The following is a 17,950-nucleotide window of genomic DNA, read 5'->3' as shown; positions in this document are numbered from 1 at the left end:
TGAGTGGAACCTGTCCTGTTAAATCGCTGTATGATCCTGGTCACCGTGCTGCAGCTCAGTTTCAGGGTCTTGGCAATTTTCTTATAGCCTAGGCCATCTTTATGTAGAGCAACAATTTAGGTCCTCAGAGAGTTCTTTCCCATGGGGTGCCATGTTGAACTTCCAGTGACCAGTATGAGAGAGTGAGAGCGATAACACCAAATATAACACACCTGCTCCCCATTCACACCCGAGACCTTGTAACACTAACAAGTCACATGACACCGGGGAGGGAAAATGGCTAATTGGGCCCAATTTGGACATTTTCAGTTAGGTGTGTACAGTACTCACTTTTGTTGCAAGAGGTTTAGACATTAATGGCTGTGTGTTGAGTTATTTTGAGGGGACCTAAAATCTACACTGTTATACAAACTGTACACTCACTACTTTACATTGTAGCAAAGTTTCATTTCTTCAGTGTTGCCACATGAAAAGATATAATAAAATATTTACAAAAATGTGAGGGGTGTACTCATTTTTGTGAGATACGGTATATATATACTGTATATATATACACATTATAAATGCCTTTTTTTTTCTTTTTTTATAAGTGATCACATAATCTGTTTTTAGCTTCATAAAAGGCCTAGAGATGTTGGAGTGAAGAAACAGCAGAACACTGATCTTCCAACTAAAGAGCTGTGGGGTGGGGGCAGCACAAGTGGGGTAACATTTTTTAATTACCTCTTCTTAAGAGAGAATACATTCAGCTCAACTAACCTTTCCTCACAGTTGAGGTCATGCATTTTGTGAATGCCTTTTTTATTTCATATGCCTGTAGATATGACTGTAGATACAAAATGTTTTATGTTGTAATAAAGGAACTTTAGGCAAAGAACATAACCTGGAATTTATAAAGAATGTTGTGTGTACCCTTTAGAAATTCTCATGTTAGTGCGACAATTGGAAGAAGTTGGAACAGATTCATTTATGTGTCAGTAAGGGCTATGAATCTGACACAACTGTCACAAGAATCTTTCATGTGAAGTGGGGGAGTTTTACCTGCGGAGACGCTAACTGAAACAGTTGGCGAAGTAATTGAACTGTATAAAATAACAGGTCCAGGGGAACTTAAAAATACAGTACATTTTGTTGCAAAATTGTCTCAAAGATGCAATAATATAATTACATGTGTGATACAATCAACAATTTACTTCATCATAGAAGAGCTCTTACTGTATGTACCTCCACTTTTCTTATGACTGATATGGTTGTTTTTCATTATGAACTTGTCCCAACAATAGCGCCTTATAATAATGCCCCGTACACACGGTCGGACTTTGATCGGACATCCCGACAACGAAATCCTAGGATTTTTTCCGACGGATGTTGGCTCAAACTTGTCTTGCATACACACGGTCACACAAAGTTGTCGGAAAATCCGATCGTTCTAAACGCGGTGACGTAAAACACGTACGTCGGGACTATAAACGGGGCAGTGGCCAATAGCTTTCATCTCTTTATTTATTCTGAGCATGCGTGGCACTTTGTCCGTCGGATTTGTGTACACACGATCGGAATTTCCGACAACGGAGGATTTTGTTGTCGGAAAATTTTATATCCTGCTCTCAAACTTTGTGTGTCGGAAAATCCGATGGAAAATGTGTGATGGAGCCTACACACGGTCGGAATTTCCGACAACAAGGTCCTATCACACATTTTCCATCGGAAAATCTGACCGTGTGTACAGGGCATAAAAGTGTTGTACATAAAAACGACTTGAATTTACTGCATGAGTACTAACAATAAGAATGTAGGCTTTCCCTAAATTTAGTGCAAGGTTTCTGACTACAAATTGTCACAAATTCCTTACGGAATCGCCCCTATTGTATACTGTCAACTGCGATTAATAGATGTAATGATAATGATTTCTATGCTTCCATTTTTATCTCACATGGCTTTATTTATGATTACATAGTACATTTGCACACAACCCAGAAGATCGCAGCTATCACTCTAGTAGTGCTAACTAGTGCCAACTTTCCTAGAGGACCCTCAGGCATGAGATTTGCATACTTACTTGGTGCCAAGCTGCTCCAATGTACAGTATCTGTGCAATAAAGATCATTCCTTGAGTTCAGCTTTCATTTGAAGAAGGCCTCAGTTCTCTAGCGCTGCACACTATTCCATCATTTTGCGGTTTAATACTTCATGAAATGTTTATCTCTGGAATATAAGGTTCTAGGCTGCAATTGATAATATTATAACAGGCCCTGCATGACACTTGCAAAATGGGCTTATGCCCTAGCGTTCCACCACCTAAATAAAAATGTCAGTCAAAACATTGAAAGGATTATATATTAGGAGAAAAGGAAAACATATTCACCTTATACCCCAACTTCCAATGTGATCCTCCCAGCTAAGGATCCCAAATCCCAGGTGAACACATTCCTGGACAGTGTCATAGCATCTTCTTGTGAAATTTGGGATCATCCACTTCTTCAGGATCCTGAGAAAAGGTTGAGTGATGTCATCACCACCATTGTGAGCACACTGAAAGCATTGAATGTTAGGTAGTATTTATCCTTATTTTCTCCTAATGTTTAATCATTTTAACGCTTTTATAGAGACATTGTCGAGTCTCTAAATGTATTAAGCCAGAAAGTTCCTGCAATAAAAGGCAGAGGATACTCCCCTTTGCAGCAACATGTTTTTCCTCCTTGTTTTTCACACTTTTCCGGGAGACTCCCTTGCTACGTGCTGGTTTCTACCTCTGACCCCAATTGTCACTGCTGAGTTCTGCATGGAAGAACCAGTGTGCAGTCGGAAACCTTCTGGCATAAAACATTTAAGTGGTTGTAAACCTCAGGCATGAAATATGAACAAAGAATATCCCTCTATAGTGTGTACTTAAAGCAGAGTTCCACCCACTTTTTATCTGCACATCATCCGCTCCTGAACTGACTATAATAACTGCATTGGGCACATTTTTTCTTATTTCTTACCTTGTTTTACCTTGCTTTCTTCATCTCTTCCTGCTTCCCCCCTCCGTGGCGAAGTATGCAATTTCCTGCAGCGCACTGGCTCCTGGGAGATGTGTGTCATGATTCTCAGGAGTCAGTGGGCATTGCCGCCTCTCAGCATTACGAGATGATGAGCTTGATTGCCATAACAATGGGGCAGGCACTTCCTACTATGCCCATTGTGATGTTAACCAGAGGAGTCTCCTGCGCTGCACCATGTGTTTAATGCACATGTGTGAGATCGGTAGGTGCATGCTGGGTAGCCAGCAGCACCTTATCCTGGAAAAGAATCCTAGTGGGCTTCACATGCCCACAAGCAAGATGGAAGCTTGCAACAAAGAAAAAACAAAGGTTAGTTTAAAAAAAATATATATATATACAGCGGCGGTTTTACTGAAAATAGCGATTCGAAAATGAGACTAAGAACATTAAAACAGGTGCCTTTGAAAAAATAAAATATGTGGATGGTATTCCGCTATGTGACAACTGTACAATTGTAATTGAGTGTCTTAAGAGTCACTTCTGACAAACTCTCCTGATACCAAGAGAAAAAAGATGACGGGAGGGAGTTCCAGCTGATTGACAGTCTCAGCTCTGTTCCTGTGTGCTGTGTGAAGGGTGTGTGTGTCCCTTCCCTCCAATCAGCTCTCAGAGCTCTCCTCACTGAGCTCTGCAGAGTGTAAATTTAGCTCTCTACTCCTTTTTTTCTGCTCAGACAAACTTTTTAAATGCTGGACTTTAATTGGATGTATAGAAAAGAAGACTGCAGATAAACAGGTACAGCTTATGTAGGAGGGTTTGTTTCATCTCTGTGTATTACCTGAGGGGGGCACTTCACTGGATCGTATGTAAGGGTTTTTCATCAGTGGTGGGGGGTGTCTAGGCATTTTCTTTTAAAGTGGTATTAAAGGATTGGCTTTAAAAGAAAAAACAAACAAATTATACTTACCAGTTCTGTGTAATAGTTTTGCACAGAGCAGCCTCGATCCTCTTCTTCTGGGGTCCCCTGCCAGTGCTCCTGGTCCCTCCCCCTTGACCAGTGCCAGGGACACTGGTGTGTGCTCGCCCCCCGAGTCCTGCTCTATGCGTCCATAAGACACAAAGAGCTGCAGCTCGGCTCCGCCCCCACTCTCTCCTCATTGGCTCACTGGCTGTGATTGAGATGTGGCTCAGGTGAGTATTAGGGAGGCTGTGGGGAGGAAGCACACAGGAGGTTTAATAGTGTAATATCAATTAACTACTGAAGTACTATAATCATTTTTTTTCTGAAATGAAGCAGGTGTGGCCCTCAGCACACCCATGTAGCCTCTTGAAGATCAATTCGCCTCAGGTTATCCCACTGTTTCATTTGAGTTCTACATGCTTCCTTGAACTAGAGGACACCAGAAGTACAGCATATACAGACATTTTCTGTTATCAAGTGGTAACTAACCATGTGTATGAAAGACTGGGTTAAGGAGACATAGATATTAAATCATTGTATGCAATTAGCAAGCCATTTCTGATGTGATAGAGAGTGATAATGAGGGTCCAGAACAATCAGAGGCACTCATTATTGCACAGTAAGATTTTCTGAGCGTTGGAAAATCTCCCTTTCATTGAGGCCTATCTGTCTCCCTTATATGGGAAGAGTTAACGTGTATGTAAAATCTATGTGTTTTTAAAATTGGACTAAGTAGGGAATGGATATTTATTTTTTATGGGTATTTATTTATGTATCTATTTTTCATCCAATTAGGGAGATTTTCCTTTACTTCCTTTTCCATAAACACAACACCAGATTTTGATTTTTCTCTCACTTTCTGTCTCAATGATAATAGTTACCAGTAGATTAAGAGAGGGTGAATCTACCCAGTGGAGGCACAGACAGCATAAAAAAAAAAAACCTTAGATGGGCTATAACCCCTCTCAACTCTTACTTAAACAAAAAAGAAAATGTTTGGCTTTATATACATTTTAAGGATCTACATACTGTGCATATCCAAATGTCAGTTGATTGCCTGGTTCGCCTATGGCCACCATAATCACGTTCCACAACAAATTCCAGCTGATAGACAAGCACAACTTTTTTTTTTTTAATCAAATACTTTTTTTATTTTTTGTTGCAAAAAACATAAACAAATATAACAAATTAGTCCATATCATATCATAAAGTAAAAAGTCCAATAAAAAACAAACAAAAACATAAACCAAACATACTTTATACCTCTCGGAGTGACTTAGCATATAATGAATATAACATACTAAAATTATAAGTACACTCTGCCCAACAGCCTGAATTCCCCCAGTGTAAATCATCAAATTATAGCCATTTCCTCCAAGCAGCAACAACCTCTATGCCTCTCTCTTCTACCGCTACTCCTTACTCCTGTCTATCTCCTCTACCTTCACTCCTCTCTACTAGAAAAACTATCATATAATTCATTAGTAGGTTTTATCCAGTGTAACCATATTTTATTAAATCTTTGGGGTGTACCTCTATGTCTGTATGTTAATTTTTCTCTTTTAACTATATAACTGAGTTTCTCAACCCGTTGTTTATGAGTTGGGGAGTCAATAGATGTCCATTTTTGTAGAATAACTTTACGTGCTAAATATAGGGATCTTATCCACATAATATGCACAAATTTATTAATTGATACTAAAAAGCAATTGCTTTGGAAGTACCCTTTCCAGCATATATTAATCTTTCTGATTTATGTTTGAATTGTTCATTTGAAAACATAGCTTGACCTAATCAAATATATTTTTTAGCTATTGATTTAACATAATGCATTTAATTTTGCAGGTATCCGATCATGGGACACAAAGCTCACTGAATGCAACTTAGACCAAGAATTGAAACTGTTTGTATCCCGTCACTCTGCTAGATTTTCTCCGGAAGTTAGAGGTGAGTTATCAACATTTTGGTTTATTTTTATGTGTATGTTATCTATAGGATTATGTATATAGTAGCTTTGTGAATGTAGAGTCATAAAAAAATGTAATGTTAAAATTAACATGTGTCTTCTTACTGTATAAAGGACTAAACAATTATGGGTAAAGTAACCTTTTCAAGTTAAAATGATTTCTGACTGAAGCTATAAAATTGATCCTCCCATACAGTTGGTAGATTACAACTCAATTACAGGTAACCCTTCCTGCTGTTTACTACCACACCACTCTTGTAGCAACTCATGCTGCCTTTATTTTGTTAAACCTATAAGGGTTAAACGGTATACATAGTTAGGTCACATGATGCCCAGGTCCTTTTCCTGTTCTGGTGTTTTCCAGCAGTGTGCAAGCTCTGCATGCTGGAGAAAACTCAGTATGGCTCCATTCTCTTGTAAAATTAGGGCAGTAATCCCTGGGGTGGGTTGAATGACATAGGGCACCATTGGGCCCAGAAGAGGACCAGCACTTTAAATTTGAATTGATGAGTGTGCAAGGGGCCAGCACCGGAAATAGGGTGAGTATTGCAGTGAGAGCTGATTTTAAAAAAAATTAAAAGTCATGGGCAATAGATTTTGTAAATTTTATTATAAATTGGAGTTGGGATTTACTTTTTAGCACTTTGTTTTTGGCATCAAAATGCATACAACCTTAGTGTCCCTAACACATAATCCCCCACGAACAGGAAGTGAGGGAAAATGTTACTCATGGGGCACAAACAGCAATAAAACCTGTTCCTCACTATGTTCTTATTGTGTCCTTAGGGACATTTATATTAAATTCCTGTTCTGTCACGGGCACAGCAATAAAAAGTTGTGGGGAGTTTCAACTCTCTATTGCTCTATCCAAAACTAGAAAAAGTTTTGGCTGGCGTTGGCCTTTAAGATCTGTGTTTGGAACTGCCAGATGAGCTGAAGGGTGCTTTAGGAGATTTATTAAAGCAGCTAAAACCTTAGGGTCGATTCCTGCTTCAGTGGAGAGCTGTGTTTTTCTGCATAAGAAAAACACAACCCTCCACAAGGGCACAAAGAAAGCAATGGTTTTCTTTGTGCCTCATTGGCACTTCCTTGCAGCTGTCAGCTGCGGGGCAGAGTGGTGCAGAAAAATGCAACATGTCTGCATTTTGTTGCACCGCTCCGCAGGTCTCTGTGCGACCCTGCATTTTTATGCAGAGCTGCCATGCATAGAAATTAATGGAATGTCACTTCGTGACATTCCAATAAAGTTTGTGGAAAAAAGGGGGATACAGTGCCTTGTGTTGTAAAAATGCAAGTCATGGACCCCTTTGCTGGCACTGCAATCACTACCTGCAGAAAACAATGTTCTTCTCTGCAGGTAGTGTGAACCTACCCTTACTGAAAGCTTTATTCTTGCCGTGCACATTGCTCCTCAGGATAGCATTTGCAAGTTAAAGTTTTTATAATAAAGGCCTAAAGATACCCACATTAAGAAAACTTGGCAGCATACCACCACGATATAGAGATGCCAACAGCTGTTATGATTAAGCACTAGCTCATGGGTGTTAACAACAGCTCCAGCAACTCTGTCTTTGTGCTGTCTTCCTTTGACACAAGGAATAAGGGATTTAGCATCTCCATATTGTGGTGTGCCACCAATTTACCTTCTTATGACTGTTTCACGGCAGCCAGCTGTGGTGTGGACTTATCATGGGGATTACTCTGCAGTAATATCCTCGCCTGGAGTGGTATGGATTCTGTATATATGACTAAAGATACCCAGATGGGTAGAAGATGACAATCACCCAATAGTGATCCCAGTCATCCCAGTTAGGTGGTGACCTCCAATTCATTAGAGGTTCCCAAGCCAACACACCAGCTGGTTATTTTCTGGGAATGAATTAGTTGGGGTGGGTAGAAAGCCAGCCAGACTTATTATTATCCCCATCAGTGCTGATGTCCTCCACCCTATCCTATCTATACACAAGCGAAGAAACATTTAACATGGTTCATGCCTATGTGTAGTCAGATCCTGCATGCAAAACCCTCATAACTTTCTAATATTTGCTGAGCAGACACTAAGCAGCCCTTTTCCAGATTTTATACTGTTCAGAGGAAAATGCTAGGCACATCTGCAGCTGTCAAACGTCTGCCAGACTTTGATTTGTCTTGTTTGTTTACTATGTCATATTTCAGTTAACATTGCAAATCTTGTTAGTATGTGTTTGCCTAATATTCCCTAAGAATGTAATTTGAGGGCTGCAATTATACAATATTTTCTATTGCTTCATGTTTATTACAATGTGCTCATGAACAAATTAAAGCTGCTTTTATCTTTTGTTTTTGTTTTGCTATGTTATTACTGAAAATAAGTGTGACTGCCAAAATCCTGCTGGTTTTCACAAAGATTTTGGTTCTCACAAGCCTTGGGATTTGACGATCGGCATCAAAATCTGATTTTGTGAAAATAATGTATAGCATTTAGGTATTACAGTGCATACGGAAAGTATTCACAGAGATTCAAGTTTTCCACATTTTGTTATGCTACAGCCTCATTCCAAGATGGATCAAACTCATAATTTTCCTCAATTCTACAAACACTACCCCTTAATGACAACGTGAAAAAAGTTTGTTTGAAATCTTTGCAAATTTATTCAAAATAAAAACCTAAAAAAATCACATGTACATAAGTATTCACAGCCTTTGCTCAATACTTTGTTGAAGCACCTTTGGCACCAATAATGGCCTCAAGATTTTTTGAGTATGATGCTACAAGCTTGGCACACCTATTTTTGGGCAGTTTCTCTCACTCTTCTTTGCAGGACTTCTCAAGCTCCATCAGGTTGGATGGGGAGCATTGGTGCACAGCCATTTTCAGATCTCTTCAGAGATGTTCAATTGGATTTAAGTCAGGGCTCCGGCTGGGCCACTCAAGGACATTCACAAAGTTGTGCCGTAGCCACTCCTTTGTTATCTTGGCTGTGTGCTTAGGGTCGTTGTCCTGTTGGAAAATGAACCTTCGCCCAAGTATGAGGTCTAGAGCTCTCTGGAGCAGGTTTTCATCAAGGATGTCTCTGTACATTGCTACATTCATCTTTCCCTTGATCCTGACTAGTCTCTCAGTTCCTGCCGCTGGAAAAACATCCCCACAGCATGATGCTGCCACCACCATGCTTCACTGTAGGGATGTTATTGGCTAGGTAATGAGCGGTGCATGGTTTCCTCCAGACATAACGCTTGTCATTCAGGCCAAAGAGTTCTATCTCTATTTCATCAGAATTTTGTTTCTCATGGTCAGAGTCCTTCAGGTGCCTTTTGGCAAACTCCAGGTGGGCTGTCATGTGCCTTTTACTGAGGAGTGGCTTCCGTCTGGCCACTCTACCATACAGGCCTGATTGGAGGAGTGCTGCAGAGATGGTTGTTCTTCTGGAAGGTTCTCCTCTCTCCATAGAAAAGCGCTGGAGCTCTGTCAGAGTGACCATCGGGTTCTTGGTCACCTCCCTGACTAAAGCCCTTCTCTCCCGATTGCTCTGCAAAGAGTACTGGTGGTTCCAAACGTCTTTAATTTAGGGATGATGAAGGCCACTGTGCTCATTGGAACCTTCAATGCTGCAGACGTTTTTCTGTACCATACCTCAGATCTGTGCCTTGATACAATAATGCCTCGGAGGCTTGGTATGTGCTCTGACATGCACTGGTAACTGTGGGACCTTAAATAGACAGGTGTGTGCCTTTCCAAATCATGTCCTTCTAGTTCCCTTCTAGATTGTAAGCTCTAAGGAGCAGGACCCTCTGATCCCTCCTGTATTGATTTGTATTGTAAGTGTACTGTCTGCCCTCATGTTGTAAAGCGATGCGTAAACAGTTGGCGCTATATAAATCCTGTATAATAATAATAATGATGTCCAATTAACTGAATTTACCACAGGTGGACTCCAATCAAGTTGTAGAAACATCTCAAGGATGATCAGTGGAAACAGGATGCATCTGAGCTCAAGTGTCATGGCAAAGGCTGTGAATTCTTATGTACATGTGATTTTTTTGTTTTTTATTTTTAATAAATTTGCAAAGATTTCAAACAAACTTCTTTCATGTTGTCATTCTGGGGTATTGTTTGTAGAAGTTTGGGGAAAATAATGAATTTAATCCATTTTGGAATAAGGCTGTAACATAACAAAATGTGGAAAAAGTGAAGCGCTGTGGATACTTTCCAGATGCACTGTATTGTGTCCAAATACATCTGGGGCTACAGTACTTTATAGGCTGTTTTTCTTCACATACTGTGCAGTAAGCGGATGTAGACTCATTTATTATTGATAGCCTTTTAAAAATGTAAATTCATGTGAATTATTTATGCATTTTATCTGTACACTAAGTGCTACAGCTAAGTGTCCATTCAGTGATGAATGTCAGTGATCAAAGAAGTTTGTTTTTTCTTTTTTCAGTTTAAATTTTAAAGAAATCAATCATTTATTTTAAAGACATTTAAAGCCATTTATAACATTAATTGTTATAATAAAACAGGAGGATTCCACTTTTTTGTACCACTGGAGGCGGCACTAATATATATATAAAATAAATCTGTGCTAAGCTTTGCGCTTCACATTCACACTCAAGTGCCTATGAACAAGACTGACACCCTTGGTTATGGCCTTTGTGCTCTATTCAGAAAATGGTGTGCTATACTGTATATGCCAGGAATGTTTTGTTTTACTAGTGAAAAACTACTGCACAATTTTCCAAGAGAATTCAGTAGCAATTAGCATATAAGTGGTCAAATCTTTGTCTCATTCAATATAGGCATGAGCTCTGTTCATAGTACTTATATCCAGTGGAACAAATCTTGTTACCATAGTCCATGAATCCCTTTGTGGGGTTCTGGGGTAAGAAAAGACAGGTGCAGGATATTCCCTATCTCTTTGAATCTGAAGCCAAGTGTTGTATACTGTATGTAGATGGGGTAAAACTCAACAAGCATAAAATGACTATAGAAATTATAGAGCTAAGAGGCTTCCCTCAAGGAAGGATTAGAGACAGGTAAGAGTCATATATAGTTGACGAACCCCTAGCAGGGACAGTATTTGTATATCAATACTGTTAGCTACTTGGTTTCAGCATATAAAGTGGTTTATTTGCCTGTAGTTAGGGTACTTTTTAATTAATAAGAAACCAAAAAATACTACATTACTCCGTGTTTTCCTATCCTGTCCTATAATCGCTGCCACACACATAGAGAAAATGTATCTCAAAGGGAAAGCTTAATTAGATCCCCTTTAATCCAAATTGTGGAGAACGATTTAAATTTATCCTTTTGGATTACAATCTAATGGAGGCTATTAGCACTCAGTCTGCTTTAAAGTGCTTGCTGACTCAAAGGCAATTTTGCACTTTAACACAGATTTCCTGTGCCCTTTGGGCTGGTTTTACTTAACCATATCTGCACCGTTTAACAATTGATAATTAACTACATTTTTAGCCAACATGCTGATATGATCAATAGCAGCTCTAGGCATCAGGAAGAAGCTATACATTCTGATTCGACTGAACTAAAAATAAATGCTGTATAATAGGCTTGCTTATGTAATTGATCTTGAGCTTATTCGGTACACAGCTGGTGGTCACAATAGTTATGCAGTTTGCCTTTTTTAACAGCAGTGCCAGCTTTGTGACAGAATCATTTTTTATGCTAGATTTGTATGCCACATTATATCTTTGGTTGAAGAAATATATAGTATGATTTTATGCATAAGCATTATAAAACCCATTCCTGTTCTGAAAATATACATTGTCGTTCTGGACTATTCATCCTGTCATCATTACCAGTTAAAAGCTGATGAGCAGTCAGGGGCAATGCTAGGGTACTCAAAGACCTGGGACTCTTATGGGCATCATTTATTTGCAAGGTTTGTGGTATGAATGGTCAAATTAGAGTTGTGGTTCGCAACACATAATTATGTAGTGCCTGAATATCTGACTTACATGTACTGTATTGAAAGAATCCTGTGGAAAAACTGCTCTAGTGAACAACAGCCAAGTGGAGAGCTACCCCTGTTAGAGAGATTCAAATGTGGAGAACCCACCATGTGCAGAGACCACCTAGAGAGTGTCTGGCTTGTGGAAAGACCATCTGAATAGTGCCTGCCTTGTGGAGACACCATCTGAATAGTGCCTGCCTTGTGGAGACACCGTCTGAATAGTGCCTGCCTTGTGGAGACACCATCTGAATAGTGCCTGCCTTGTGGAGATACCATCTGAATAGTGCCTGCCTTGTGGAGACACCATCTGAACAGTGCCTTCCTTGTGGAGACATCATCTGAATAGTGCCTGCCTTGTAGAGAGACCGTCTGAATAGTGCCTGCCTTGTGGAGAGACCATCTGAACAGTGCCTTCCTTGTGGAGACATCATCTGAATAGTGCCTGCCTTGTAGAGAGACCGTCTGAATAGTGCCTGCCTTGTGGAGAGACCATCTGAATAGTGCCTGCCTTGTGGGAGACCATCTGAGTAGTCAAAACCAGAGAAAAATCCCAGCTTATCCCTTGTTTTGTCTTTCATGTGTTGCCCTTCCGTGTGCTTCTTGCTGTGAAGGCCAGTTATAGATGGGGGCAGGGGCCATCTGTTTGTTACAGACCATCTAAATAGTGCCTGCCTTGTGGAGAAACCATCTGTGAATAGTGCCTGCCCTGTGGGGAGACCATCTGAATAGTGCCTGTTTTGTGCAGAGATATCTATAGCGAGAGGCTGGAGAAACTGCCTTGAAAAGAGCCACCCACGTGGAAACATTAACCTGGAGAGCCAATGTTCTTACATTCTGATTGTAGAATCTTCTTAACATTTACCAAAATATGTAAGGACCTACTTAATTATCCAATAAATGTGTAACAAATCAGGTCCTTGGATTACATAGAGGTGTTTTACCCTGCATTGGGGTGCATTAAGAATTAACGGCAGGTCCATTATTCTGCTAAAGAGCAGCATGTTTTATCTGCACATGTGTGAACCTAAACTTAATATGTGGTAGTTTACTAGTCCATGGCTGTTGTGGCTGCATTAGTTTTCTTTTTAAGGTTAAGAATATTTTCTGCAAATACATAAAATATCTGTAATGGGCATGAATAGAGGAAGACCTGTTTGTAGTTCAAATCAGGAGAATATCCTGAGGGACAGGGAGTGTTTTACTACACACAAGATTATTAAGGGAAATAAAGAGAAACGTCTGGCAAAAAAGAAACAAAAGCAGCCACCACATCTAAGGACCGACAAGCTGCAATTTATTTAAGCTAAATAAATGCTAATGTTTATTACATTTACACTATATTGTCAAAAGTATAATTGGGATGCCTGTCTTTACATGCACATGAACTTTAATGGCATCCCAGTCTTGGTCCGTAGGGTTCAATATTGAGTTGGCCCACCCTTTACAGCTATAACAGCTTTACCTCTCCTGGGAAGGCTTGAAGCTGTTATAGCTGCAAAGGGTGGGCCAATTGAATATTGAACCCTACGGACGAAGACTGGGATGCCATTAAAGTTCATGTGCATGTAAAGACAGGTGTCCCAATACTTTTGACAATATAGTAAGCAATTTCAGTACAGAAGTGGGGCCTGTGTGAGATTGAAGGTAAGGCTGGAGCTTCAAATTTTCGTTTGACAGTTCAGATATTCTTTGAACAATGGCAATTATGTCACACAATAAAATCATTTATTTTATGGAAGGTTCATTTGCAAAGTTAAAAAAATAGGAACCCAGATGGTGCTCATTGCATCCTGCTTCCCTACTGTAGCTGGAGCTGTGTTGTAATAATTACAGAAGTATAATCAGGTAGTCCAAGCCACTCTAGAGCTGACATATTGTTTAGCATTTGGCTCCTTGGCTGACAGTCTTGGGACACCTGGCTTTATATTTCATGCTGGTTCTGTGTGTTCATTATAACTAAAGCAGGTTTACTCTTGATTTATGTTAAATAAAATGTGCTTTCCCAGCTCTCCTAGCAAGCCTATTTCACTAATTTTATGTATTGTGCAGCACTTTTCAAAGCATATTAAACCTCACATGTCAATTTGTGTCCCAGAAATAGATTATAATCTATCGTCACTGCCATAGTCACATACACATACTGTAGATGCCAGGTTTACTAAAGGACAATGAAGTCACCAGTATGTTTTTAAAGAAGACTGTAGAAACTTGCATTAACAATACCACAATCACCCTTCCTTGCGAGTGTTGTAAGTACTGATTTGGCCACATTCCAACAGTACAAAAAAGTGGGGTTTTTTTTTACATTCTTAACAGCCCTTCAACATACTTTACAATTGCATATGCAATTTATTGCACCACAATGCATGGTAACCTATTACCATGCGCTTTGGTGCAATGCATTCTAAAGAAAAGGTACATCACTTCTTTAAACTTCTTTGTGTTGGGCAGCCTATTTACATTAATGGGCCGCCCAATGCAGTGCATGGAAAATACGTATAAAAATGCATCTCTATGCACATGAGTTGCCACATTGATGTGAACTTAGGCTAAATGATAAAATGTTAGGTCTTATGGGTTTTTATAAGTTACTGTACATGGAAAGTGCAAAATCTGGTGCAGCTCTGCATATAAACCAATCAGCTTCCAGGTTTTAAGCCAAAGCTTAATTGAACAAGCTGAAGTTAGAAGCTGATTAGCTACTATGCATAGCTACACCAGATTCTGAGCACACTAGTTTTGGTAAATCTCCCTCTTAGTGTAAGAGACCAGGGAGACGCTAATGCCATGTAAAGTAGATCGGACATTCCGACAACAAAACCGTGGATTTTTTTCCGACGCATGTTGGCTCAAACTTGTCTTGCATACACACGGTCATACAAAAGTTATCGGAAATTCCGAACGTCAAGAATGCAGTGACATACAACACGTGCGACGAGCCGAGAAAAATGAAGTTCAATAGCCAGTGCGGCTCTTCTGCTTTATTCAGAGCATGCGTGGAATTTTGTGCGTCGGAACTGTGTACACATGCTCGGAATTTCCCACAATAATCTTTGTTGTCGGAAAAATTGAGAATCAGCCCTCAAATATTTGTTGTCGGAAATTCCGACAGCAAATGTCCGATGGAGCCTACACACGGTTGGAATTTCCGACAACAAGCTCACATCGACATTTGTTGTTGGAAATTCCGATCGTGTGTATGCAGCATAACAGTGCAGATAAAAAATAATCCAGGCATATTATTGGCTGCTGAAGGCAACACCATATTTTTTCCCTTCACACTATTGTTAATAAATGAACCCTGCAGTCTTCTGAAAACGCAGAGTGCACAAGTGGTTTGGCAGTTCTGTCTTCCTTAGAGCTAACCCTTGCATAACACTGTTTTATAACTGATGTTTAACTATGATTGCAGTCACATGTATAGATTGCTGCAAATAAGTCATAAGTATGTGGAAATTGCTGTCTACACACAGCTGATGACTGAGGTTGGGCTGTGAAAGATAGGTAGAAGGATGTCAGTAAACATCTGCAAGCACATTTTTGTCTGGAGGTGGGTCAACATCATTGGATGTATTCCTGGTAGAGTAGTACTCTATAAAGCGATCAAATGCAAAAATGTTATTCAAAACCGCCAAAATAAGGCATTTTGTGACTCTCAAAGTCATCACTTCAAATTCTGCAGCTTCGAACCATAAATGAGCAAGATTATTGGCTCAGAGTGGCCTAATGCCAACCATAAACAGCCTGAGCATATGTCATTTGCAAAGAGAGCCAAGGAAACAGAAAATAGCACAGCAGGAAGTATTTGAAATAAAATAAAGATGTATGATATGCAGATGAGAGTTCAGTTTATTGTTTTATTTTTATAGAAAGAAAAACACAAAAAGTGCATGTGTTATAGTTAATAAAATGAGGGCAATGGAGTGAACACATGACTGACTGGGACCTGTGCATATGGACTTATGGCATTTTTTTTCCTTCTTTACAAGCTGTGGGCACACATATTCTGTGCAGATTTTCATTCCATCAAAGCTTCTAGTAGTTTTTTTTAAGGTAAAAGATTAATGTTTCCCAGCTTGTTACTAATTATTACAATAGCAAAAGAGCGCCTTGTGTTTTTGCATCTCTACATTTTAGGATAAATATAGGGATTATGCATTCTCATAAGGTCCTTCATATGATTGACTTGTTGAAGTCTCTCTTTCATGGGTGCTCAACCTGTGGCCCTCCAGCTGTTGCAGAACTTTAAGTCCCACAAGGCATTGCAATCTGCGGACAGTTACAAGCATGACTCTCAAAGGCAGAGGCACGATGGGACTTGTAGTTCTGCAACAGCTGGAGGGCCACAGGTTGAGCACCATTGCTTTGGGTAAAACCTTTTTTTCAGTTTTGGATAGTGTAGGAAAGGGTGAAATCATCTGACTGTGTCCCCATGGGAAAATTCACCCCCTCTATTTGCACTGGTGACCATTGTCACTGGGAAAGAAAGTCAGGGGAAAAGCAATATGTTAGCATTGTCCCTAGAATAAGGAGAAAACCTCAAATGAGGACTCCTATTCTGGGGACAACTGTCTAAAAAGGGAACGCCCCTCACTTTGGGAGATTTCACCTAACTTCCTGTAGAATCTTATGGAACAAGGAGTAAAGAAAATTTTTCCCAATGGTACTCAGACAGTATAAAATAGCCCAGCATGAGTTTTACCCTTCCGAACACTATCAAAAACAAATAAGTTTTGGCTGTACATGCACTTTAATTACATTTTTGCATGCAGAGCCTCACATTCATGCATATCCTATACTTGGGGTGCTGAAGAATTTTAGACTACATACGTGGAACAGTGGTACACAGATCATGGTCTAGGTAGGCTGTGTTTGCCAAGTAATTGTCATTGAAATTTACCAGTGGGAAATTCTGAATTATTATAAGTACGTTCTTTAAAATTAAAATTGTCCAATTTTTCAATTTCTAATGCATTAGACCTGCCAGATTATGATCTAGCTGCATGGAGTGCAATCTGTGGGTATGGAAACAAGATAAAGTCTCATAATCAAATTTGGGTTTTCTCAATATATTGATCTAAAATTTAAGGTGGCATTTCTGAACCAGGGTTCCTCCAGAGATTACAACCCCTGGCAAAAATTATGGAATCACCAGTCCCTCAGGATGTTCCTTCAGTTGTTTATTGTTGTAGAAAAAAAGCAGATCACAGACATGGCCAAAAACTAAAGGCATTTCAAATGGCAACTTTCTGGCTTTAAGAAACACTAACAGAAATCAAGAAAAATAATTGTGATGGCCAGTAACAGTTAGATTTATAGAACAAGCACAGGGAATAAATTATGGAATCACTCAATTCTGAGGAAAAAATTATGGAATCATGAAAAACAAACAAAATAACACTCCAACACATCACTAGTACTTTGTTGCACCGCCTCTGGCTTTTATAACTGCTTGCAGTCTCTGAGGCATTGACTTAATGAGTGATAAACAGTACTCTTCATCAATCTGGCTCCAGCCTTCTCTGATTGCTGTTGCCAAATCATCTTTGCAGGTTGGAGCCTTGTCATGGACCATTTTCTTTAACTTCCACCACAGACTTTCAATTGGATTGAGATCCGGACTGTTTGCAGGCCATGACATTGACCTTATGTGTCTTTCTTCAAGGAATTTTTTCACAGTTTTTGCTCTATGGCAAGATTATTATTATTATTATTATACAGGATTTATATAGCACCGACAGTTAACGCACCGCTTTACAACATTAGGACAGACAGTACAAGTACAATACAATTCAATACAGGAGGAATCAGAGGGCCCTGCTCGTTAGAGCTTACAATCTAGGAAGATGCATTATCATCTTGATAAATTATTTCATCATCCCCAAACATCCTTTCAATAGATGGGATAAGAAAAGTGTCCAAAATTTCAATGTAAAGCTGTGCATTTATTGAAGACTTAATGACAGCCATCTCCCCAGTGCCGTTACCTGACATGCAGCCCCATATCATAATTGACTGTGGAAATTTGCATGTTTTCTTCAGACAGTCGTCTGCATAAATCTCATTGGAACGGCACCAAACAAAA

At 39.6% G+C, this 17,950-nt stretch overlaps 1 protein-coding gene across 1 annotated transcript in view; it reads left to right on the top strand.

The window, feature by feature from the left end:
- Positions 1-17,950, top strand: part of MAP1B (microtubule associated protein 1B) — a 112,125-nt gene that overhangs the window by 43,570 nt on the left and 50,605 nt on the right. The window contains exon 2 of the mRNA XM_073624393.1: positions 5,791-5,892. Within this exon, the coding sequence (XP_073480494.1) occupies positions 5,791-5,892 (102 nt within the window). The remainder of the gene's footprint in view (positions 1-5,790; positions 5,893-17,950) is intronic.

The sequence above is a fragment of the Aquarana catesbeiana genome, linkage group LG01 (assembly GCF_042186555.1).
Source record: "Aquarana catesbeiana isolate 2022-GZ linkage group LG01, ASM4218655v1, whole genome shotgun sequence".
Lineage (NCBI taxonomy): Eukaryota > Metazoa > Chordata > Amphibia > Anura > Ranidae > Aquarana > Aquarana catesbeiana.
Note: the sequence above shows the minus strand (reverse complement) of the source record. Positions and strands in the feature narration are given on the sequence as shown.